Consider the following 9,676-nt stretch of genomic DNA (forward strand, 5'->3'; position numbering starts at 1 on the left):
TTTCCATGAGAAGTAGCTTCTATAATGAGCTCAGCAAATCCACAGCTCCACCAGGTGTTTGCTAATAGCTGAAGGCTAGTTTGAAGGAGCTGAGTCCACCCAGGCGTTTCGCACAGCTGAATGGTTTCCACGAGAGATTAAAGGATTTCTCAAACATGCGCGAAAGAGTCAAAGCAACAGTCCAGGTATGTCTTTGATGAGGAAACAATATTATAACACTATGTAAAGCTCAAGAACGTCAATTTTACATGATATTGTCCCTTTAAGGACACTCTATAGAGATCTATGTTACCTTAACGAATGTGGGAGGTACTCCTTTCCCTGAGTACTGCTGATTGTAGACAGGACTCTGCATCTGCACACAGAAAACACACAGGGTTCTGTTTATTGCTACTGTAACTTCTGCATACTTGTGCACCAGCTCAGGCCTGAACCAAACACTGTTTTCCATATTTATCTATTTCCATGAAGGATTGTTGCGTCTGCAAATATAGCAGGCAATAAAAGGTTGCATTTTCCAATTTAAATGACACATTTCCATAACGCATCAGCTGAACCAGGACAAATGATTCATTTTAGGTCGATGTAATTACCCTCTGAGGGCTGACACACAACGGATGCACCAGGCTTGAGTGTCTCTGAGCGAGCAACGTGGAGGAGGAGGAAGAGGAGGAAGAGGAGTGCTCCCGAGAGGAGGGGGAGGAGGAAATGGTCAGAGACATGGTGCTGGTCTTCTTCTGCATCCTGAGTGGTGGGATGTAGTGGGAGACATTACACCTTCTAAAGTTTCTCCGTTTCTCTTTGTGTGAGTGTGTGTTTCTAACTTACTGGGTCACGTTGGAGTCCATGTCGCTGGCACTGACAGATGTCCTGCAAAATATAAAGATAGTTAAATATCCATAACTATCTTTAATTATAAAAAAAATATATAACAAGCTGCTTATTAATAATATATTTAGAATTATCTTTATTAAGATATAATTAAAAGCAGAGAGAGCAGGACGAAGTTCAAAGCATCATAACTCCAACGTCTTTCTGCCCTGCTTTCTAGACGTACCATTTATAGGAGAGCGGCAAAAGCAAACAAGGTGGATCAGCAGTATTTTTTGAATTTTGAATTAATTTGACAAAAACAGGCACTGAAACACATCCCCCTTACACTGGTTACTCTATCAGAGCAAAAACATTAAAGGGGCAGTATTATCTACTTTTCAGGCACATAGCAACATTTTATTTCACAATAAATTTTCCATATTCAGTTGTTATAAAAATTCTGTTTATAGACATCAAACACAATTTAAAAGAAATTTGACTTTGTAATTTAACGCCTGGAAATTGGGTCTCTGTCTCTTTAAGAAGCTCCTGCTTTTTCTGAAACTCCGCCTTCAGGAAGCCATCACAACATGGCTCCTCTATTAACCCTTTAACATCTCACGTGATTTGGGCCTATGGGTTTTATACGAAGTACAAATATTTGCAAAACACACATTCATAAAAAATAGAAAAGAGAAAGGGAAAACATTTTTGCAGCCCTTCCAAAAGTTGACGCCCTGGGCTACTGCCTCTGTAAGCCCTTTCTGAAGTCTGGCCCAGCTCATCTCTACCAAACCTCTAAGTAGCAAAATGTTGAATGTCTGGGTAATAAGACGTCAGATAGTTGATAACTCTTCCTTTAGTTAGCTTTGAAAAAAAAAGCAAACAAAAACAATTCTTAATAAAGTCTTAATATAACAAAGAAAAAATCTCTGCAGCACATTTTTGTCTTTGAAAGAGTCTTCCAGAAACATGACATGCTACATATGTTGATCTAATTTTAAATCATTTTAGATCTGAGCTGTCAAATTATGAAAGATTTATTTTATTAAATGCAGTCAAATGCAACTTAAAAACAAATTAGACCTTTAGTTGTTTAACAAACAATAACCTGTAAATCAAACAGTGAAAACCATGCAATTGTTAAAAAGAAACTCAAGTATAGGATGAAAGTAAAACAGTTATAGTCATTCATACTGTTTCCCACTGCTGACAGCAGAGGGTCTTTTATAGGCCTGTCACATTATTCAGTAAACCAGTTAAGCACATGATAAAACAAACTCAATAATTTCCATTGGCATGATTTATCATTTATCTCTTTTTCTTCAGTTTTATCTTCAAAACTGAAGAGAAAAGTCTTCAGTTTTGTGCTTTGGTCTCAACCAGCTCTTATTTTGAAGGAAGATTTTGCTTACAAAGTCTTCAAAATTCATTTTATTTGTTGTTTTTGATTATTATTTATTTTATTTTCCAGCTCCAGTGTTAAATGTTTATTAAAATTAAAGGTTTACTGAATGTGATCTTGCATTGTTATTTTTGCCATTACTATTATCTTAGTTAAAATGGTCTCATATCAACAATATTATCGTTTATCGCAATAATTCTGGGACAATTTATCGTCCAGCAAAATTTGTCATCGTGACCACTCTCGTATCTTGTTTTTATACCGTTTCCGTAATTTTTTGTGTTTTCTTTTGTTGATGCTATTGCATCTTTTAATATAAGTATGTGTACTGTGTGGTGTTTAAATAGTGAGATGTTTTCTGTTCTTGTGCTTACTTGTCTCATAGGAGATAGGATGAAATTGACCTTTTGTGCTAATTCCTGCACATTTCCTCTGCCACAAACTGCGGTCGTGTTGATTAATGTGCACAGCCAATCTCAAGCACATGGTCACCCTCTGAGGGCCATCAGGAACACATCACTTCCTGAACAGCAGATCACTGTGTGTCTCCATCACGGTCTGACTTTATTTAGCTGTAGCGTAGGGTTTTGTTGCTAACTAAAGGTGTTTCGGCGTTTTACAGCCCGTTCCCACCCTCTCTATGTCTTGGGAAGAAGGAGCTGACAGAGGAGGCCGAGAGTCATGTTTCTGGGCTAAATTAAACTCTGGCTCCTCCTGAACACAGAGGAGGTTTCCTGGCCTCCAGAACCAAATGACAGGGAGAAGTTAAACCTTTTGGTTTTTATCACTGATACAGCTGCTAACAGGAGACTAATATGGGTCTAAGGGTCAGTATTATGCAAAATAGATTTTTTACATCATGTTGTGATGTTATTCCCTCCTCAAAAACATACCTTCCTTTCATGCATTTTTTCATGCAGGTTATGAAATCATTTACTCTCCAATGGCAACCATCCGGCTGTGCAAAACACCTGGGTGGGACCTAGGACCACCTTCAAGGACGAAGTTTGGAGCTTCCATATGGGGGAATATTTCTGCCATAATCCAACAGTACACATTTTCAGTCTGAAAGCAGGATTTCATGTCTTTTGCTCTTAAAACTCTTAGTACTTTTGCTTACATTTTTATTTTGAAAGCAGGACTTCATGTATTTCTTCTCAAAAATTGTAACACTTGTACTCAAAACTTCGCCTCGCACTCATAGTCTTTGATCAGACGCTCTGCTCGCTTATGAAACATGGAACTGTCTTTTTGGCACAGTCGCCTAGCAACCTCTCAGCCAATAGAATGAAAGTGTTGTAGTAGATGTGTTTGTTTCCTTCTAGTGGGTGTGCCTGTGTGGCTACTATCTATTATAGCAACCTGCACCACCCACTGGATGTAGTGAGTGGTTGGGTGAACAAACTCCTGCCTAGCATCAGTAGCTGTTAGCGATCAGTAGCACTGCTGGCAGATGTTTAGTGTAACATGGAGCAGAAAGCTGAGGCCGTTGTTTCTCCCTACATCCAGTGGGTGGTGCAGGTTGCTATAATCGATAGTAGCCACACAGGCACACCCACTAGAAGGAAACAAACGGACCCAGTGGAAAACCTTCGTTCTATTGGCTGAGAGGTTACCAGGTGACGTTGCAAGCAGAAAGTGTTTCACAAGCGAGCACAGAGTCTGAGCAGAGACTATTTCTGAGTGCGAGGAGAAGTTTTGAGTACAAGCATTTCAAAATACAAATGTAAGCAAAAACATTAAGAGTTTTGAGAACAAAAGACATGAAATCTTGCTTTCAGATTGAAAATGTGTCCTATTTGATTATGGCAGGAAATTTCCCCCATACTACCACCTCATGGAGCAGACCTCCGCCATGACTCCCCCAATCAGCTCCTTGAGCTCCTTCAGCAGCAATTAGCAAAAACCTGGTGGAACTGCACATCTGGTGAGCTTGTTGTAGAAGCTAGTTCTCAGTGCAATGCTGGCAAAACTGTTGCTAAAGGGTTAATAGAGGAGCCATGTTGTGATGACTTCCTGTTTCATAAAAACAAGAGTTTCTTAAAGAGACAAAGGCCAAACTTCAAGGCGTTAAATTGCAAAATGGAACTTTCATAACATAGTTACTTGATTGTCTTATAAAATGGCGCTATATGCCTGAAAAAAAAAAACACACACAATGCTGCCCCTTTAAGGGAAGAAAAACAGCTGCAGCTCGTGCATTACACCCTGTGTTCCCTTCAGATAAGCACAGCAAACAGGTGGATTTGTGCGTGCGTGTGTGTGTCCTTTTACCGATACAGCAGCAGCTGCTGTTAAACCCTTTGTGTCGCTTGTCTCCGTTACATAACCGCACAATTTATGGCTGTATTTACCAATCTGTAACCCAGAAGGTCAGAGGACCATCGAGGCTTACAGTAAAGACAAGAGGGTGTTGGGGGGGGGCAAGGAGTTCTACGACGACAGGCAGGTGCAACGCCAGCATACACACTGATGCTCAGATGGTTTAGACTGCTGGGATGTGCAACACACACACACAACTATGAAAAATGTATGAATAGAGACAAGAGAAGAAGTGAAATACAACCACAGGAAATCAAAACTTCTTAGAAATGATAAAATATTACTAAAGACTGACTTCCTCAAGTAATCAAACATTATCGAAAACAATTGATAATGTACCAAGCAGTATGAAACAACAACAAAACTCTTAAAAGATTGCCATTATTACAGCAGTGGGCATCACAGCGTCACACCGTCTGCACTGTGTTGACAGATTTTGTCTTTTGCCTTAGAATAAATTCACTATATGAATAAATATATGGACTCCTTGTTTTAAACCCTTATATTCTAATGGAAATATGTGAAAAATAATTCAAACATTTGTTGTTCATACATAACTATTAAGAAATCAATTAAGCATCAAATGAAGAAAATGATACATCAAATAATTTTAAATACAACATAAACACTATTAATCAATACATAAAATAATCTGTATTGACCACAGATGTGGAAACTGACGTATTTATTTCCAGATTTGGAAATGAATAAATAACATCATATAATCTTTTGATTTGAATCGAGAAAACCTCGTATTCTAAAATAGAAAAAACTAATAATCATACATTTGTTTTCCACACCTCATTGTAATAAAAAAATAGAAGAAAACCATACATTAAAACTTTTTAATTAAACAAATTCAACACAGGCAGAGGAACTGGTGTGTCTGGTTTATGTTTTCCATCAACCAATCAGGTGTTGCTGACTTAAAGGTCTAGAAATACTAAGATAACAGTGATTAAATTATTTTACCCTCAACATTAAATGATTCCATAATTAGTCTACTAAACCTAAAAGGAAAGATTTGCATTAAAATATGGAGTTATTTAAGTTTGATTTAATGTATGAGCAATAACTTAACTCCGTCTTTTTTCCTTCAGCATCCCACATTGTATGTTTTGACCAGGCCAAGAGAATCAATGAGCGGAAATGGTAAATGGCTCATACTATAATAGCTCTTTATCAAGTTTGAGGACTCCAAAGCTCTTTGCAATACAATACACCGGAGAGGAAAAGAAATGCCTTGCCCGAGGACAGAATGACTGAGACAAACAGAGCAGGGATTTCAACAGGCAACCCACTGGTTACAGGACAAACCCTCTACGTTCTGTCGCCACTGCGGCTTCAGAATCCGACAACTGTTCACACGAGTCGGTAAACCTGAGAACAGCTTTCAGGAGGACAGGAGGAAACCAGCACCTACTTGAGATCCGTCTTAATTTAAGCAACCACCCAGTGTGACGTCAGCCCTGAACACAACATCACGTGGTTTCTCTCAGCTGTGGACACATTTAGCTCCTGCTGTGGTTCAGCTGTAGAGGTAAAGCACAGCAGTAGACCATACGTCTGCAAGATGTGCAATTATAATTCTGTGCAACACACACACAAAAAAACAGTTGTTATAAAACTACCTAATTTTCAATTAATGAAGAAGTAGAACCATTTAACTATTTGGTTAAAAAATGGCGGTTCTTATAACGGTGGTTAACAATTCAGCTTCACAAGATAAGATTATAGATTATACATTTCTTATCTTTTCACTTTTCCAGAACCCTCAGAATGCCAGAGCTGATCAAGTTCTTACTGCAGAGGACCCCTGCTGTTCACGGAGGTTTAAACCACAACCGTCCAAGAATACCTGCAATCCGCCAATACTTTGAGACGACGTCTAAAACGCTTATAAATATGTATTTAAATAGTCCACACACACCAAACATACCTCAACAGTGGAAACCGTCTTAGCACTACAGGAAAAGCTAACATTCATCGCAGACATTTCTATCTCCGGTCTCTTGGGATACAACCAATCAGTGTCAAGGGGGGGAAAATGGTGCTTCTGGATTGGCTGCTTTGCAAACGACAGCCAATAGTGTGTCAAGTAGCATTGGGCATATTTCTTGTCTCTCTCTTCCTTTCTCCTTTGCTCCCCCATAATTAAAACGGAAAACAAAGTTGGTTACATGGAAACTTTACCTGTAGTGGGTATTAGGATTACCAAATACCAAACACGTTTAAGGATTTTAATACCTGTATTACAATTTGTAGCAAATTGTAATACCTGTAGCAGCTATGTTTACTTAGCTATTTCTAGTTAACAAACATAGCTGCTACAGGTATTAGCAGCTATATCGGCTAATACCTGTATGTATGTTTACTTAGCTACCTTTAGCGAAACATAACTACTTAGCTGGCTAACAGTAGCTTATCATCATTACCTGTTACCTTATAATCATTGAGAAACATTGGGGGCATAAAATCAGTTTATTTGTATCTACTGAACTGCATTCCCTGTTGAATATTTATGCTCTCCTGCAAATAATTTGGAGCTATCTGAATCTGCAAATGCTGAACTGCGAAAAGGCGGGGTTCCACCATAGATCCAAATGTTTGAGCTGTGCATGCTTATTTTCTTTTTCAAAGAAAGGCACCTAGGTTGGAAAATTTTGGGGGGTTTTATTGGAAAACCATGGCCTATTCTCAAAAACAACAACAAAAACAAAACATACAAAGAAAACAGGATTTGGGTTTCTGTTTTTCTGAAAATATTTGCTATAAATAGCCAACCTTAGTAAATGAACTAAAAGTAGATTTCGGTTCACCGAGGCTTGCTTTGGAATAAAAGTCTAAAGCAATACACGTACTCCTACTTAGTATGAAAGTAAAGAAAATCCAAAAAGCGCTGTTGTTAAAAGAAAATGACTGTGTTGTCCTTGACATTTTCCAGTTTGAGAAGATTTTAACGTGTCAGGAGTAATTTTGTCCTATTTAAACATAAGAAAACCTCCATTTGCACACGAATGACAGTTTTGTCTCATTCTTGCAGAATAATGGCTGAAAATGGATCCAGGGCACCTTGGACACCCTGCTTTAAAGGTTGTGATTATATTGGGGCAAAACGTGGAAAAATTCAAGTGCTATGGATACTTTTGTCAGGTGCCATGCCTTTATACCTCTTCTTCAAACATGTGTTGTAAAAACACAGTTATCTGAAGGGCATGCTGGATTTTTACCTGCAAGCATCATGATCTCCAAAGCTCAACAAAAGGCGTGAAAGGACTTTGCGACATTTCCTCAGCCGCTGAAAAACGAGCTCCCCACTCTTCTCAGGCGCTCTCGTATGGGAGACCAATTTAGTGTGGAGCGGGTCAGCTGGTCGGGTCCGACCACCAACCACATGCTAGTGCTGTGCAATGAATCCCCTCAGCAACACACACATACACACACACACACACACACTTGCTCTGTGAGTGAGATTTGACTGGTATGTACTGCAGGCTATAAATGACACAACTTTGTTTTGAATTATTTCCACCCATTAAGAATCCAAATACTTGATTGCAGCCACAGTCACATGGATCCGGACATTAGAAAGTTAGATCCTCCATAAGGATAGGACGTTGGTGGGTGGGTGGGTGGGGGGCGCTGTATAGGCTCATGACACAGCACATAAAATTAGCCCAGGGCAGACCACCCCCCATTCCCTCCAAAACCCAGCTGTCGTCTTCTCTCTGAGTGCAAACTCATTCACTTCATGCAATAACACGCTCTATCATGAACCCAATGGGCTTCAACCAATTAAATCATAGCACGATGAGACCGACCTGTTGGATGGGTTTGGACTACGGGCAGCGATCGAAGCCATGCACGTGTAAAACAACCCCCCACCACCCATCATGTGCTGAGCCCCTTACCTGCCTGCTCTTTCTCCAGCAGATTAAACAACACAAACTAAAGTCCCAATCCACCAGGAGGACGATCCCGTCAAACTGCTAGGTGACCGTGTGCCTGCCAGTCATGACTTAGCCAATGGGCGTTTGCTGCTATGCGTGAGCTGACACACACTTTTACACATGTGTGTGTGTGCTCATGGGTGTATTGAAAGGGTCAGGAGGAGGGGGTTAAGAGGAGGGGATAGCAAAGTTCTTCTGGAGGGCAGCAAAAGGAGTAAAAAACTATTTAAAGTAGTTTTCAGCTTCGATATTAAAGGCTAGATGGATTGTTCATTAGATTCCTTCTTTAGCATAAAAAAATACAAATACAAATGACTAGAATAAAGAAGGATATGTTTGTTGTTTAGTTTTTTTTTTATGATTAAAATTGTTCTTCTAGATGTCGCTGATGTTTTTATGCAAAAGAGGGGTTCAGGGTGTCCTGGCTGACGGAATGATGACAAAGTTCATCCAAGAACTGGAGACAGGAAACCTGCGACCGGTGCCAGCGAGTCGTCTGTGGAAACATAAAACCCAGAGAGAGACAGACACACGGAGAGAGTGATGGGTTAATGCAGCCTGACAGTGGACCACTGCTGATGTCCAGCTAGTAATGTACTAGCTCTACTACCACAATGAACCATGAATAAAGAAGGAAGAAAACTTTTCAAACCAAATTGGCTCTGTAATTTTGGCCCACCCTTTTCTTTTGAGATTGAAAATATTGTGCAAGTTAACGAAGAATTATCAGAGCGGCTTTTACATCTGGAAATTTACAAGGCCACCTCCATTTTGGCTCGTTGGGTTTAGGTCAGGTGTAATATGAGATACACCTTCTAAAAAGTTCCTCTTTAGTCTCGTCTGACCACAGAATATTTTCTCAAAAAGTCTTGGGGGTCATCAGGATGTTTTATGTTAATTGTAATTCAATTGTAGTTATTGTACCGAAGCACAACAAAGTTCATTTTAGCGCAGCCCGTCCAAGGTATCTGTGACCTAAAAAAGGTCAGCATGTGTCTTCTGAACTTTCCAATGGAAGCAAAGGTTTATAATTTATGGTGGTTTTCTACAAGTCCATCTGGAGAAAATCCACCCCCACGACACTAAATTGCTTTTGGTTAAGAGATATAGATTACAGTCGATAGAACATCCAGGACATACGGTGGCAAGACTCAGGTTTAGACATAGAGCTCCAACGTCTGAACCT

General features: G+C 39.6%; 1 protein-coding gene across 6 annotated transcripts in view; it reads right to left on the reverse strand.

Annotated features, from left to right (window-relative positions):
- Nucleotides 1-8,592, reverse strand: part of myot (myotilin) — a 29,561-nt gene extending 20,969 nt beyond the window's left edge. For 4 of the 6 annotated variants that reach the window (XR_002752269.1, XM_023328261.1, XM_023328258.1 and 1 more), the window contains exons 1-4: nt 8,452-8,592; nt 829-870; nt 594-744; nt 293-355 (exon numbers count right to left, since the gene is read on the reverse strand). Coding sequence is in view for 5 of the 6 variants with exons in the window: in XM_023328261.1 (XP_023184029.1) it covers nt 293-355; nt 594-744; nt 829-848 (234 nt within the window). In the remaining variant the exon portion in view is untranslated. Of the gene's footprint in view, nt 1-292; nt 356-593; nt 745-828; nt 871-7,770; nt 7,853-8,451 lie in introns of those variants that run through there. The other 2 variants (XM_023328259.1, XM_023328260.1) reach the window with 2 other exon arrangements.
- Nucleotides 8,593-9,676: the final 1,084 nt, after the last annotated feature.

Source organism: Xiphophorus maculatus, chromosome 23 (assembly GCF_002775205.1).
Source record: "Xiphophorus maculatus strain JP 163 A chromosome 23, X_maculatus-5.0-male, whole genome shotgun sequence".
Classification (NCBI taxonomy): domain Eukaryota; kingdom Metazoa; phylum Chordata; class Actinopteri; order Cyprinodontiformes; family Poeciliidae; genus Xiphophorus; species Xiphophorus maculatus.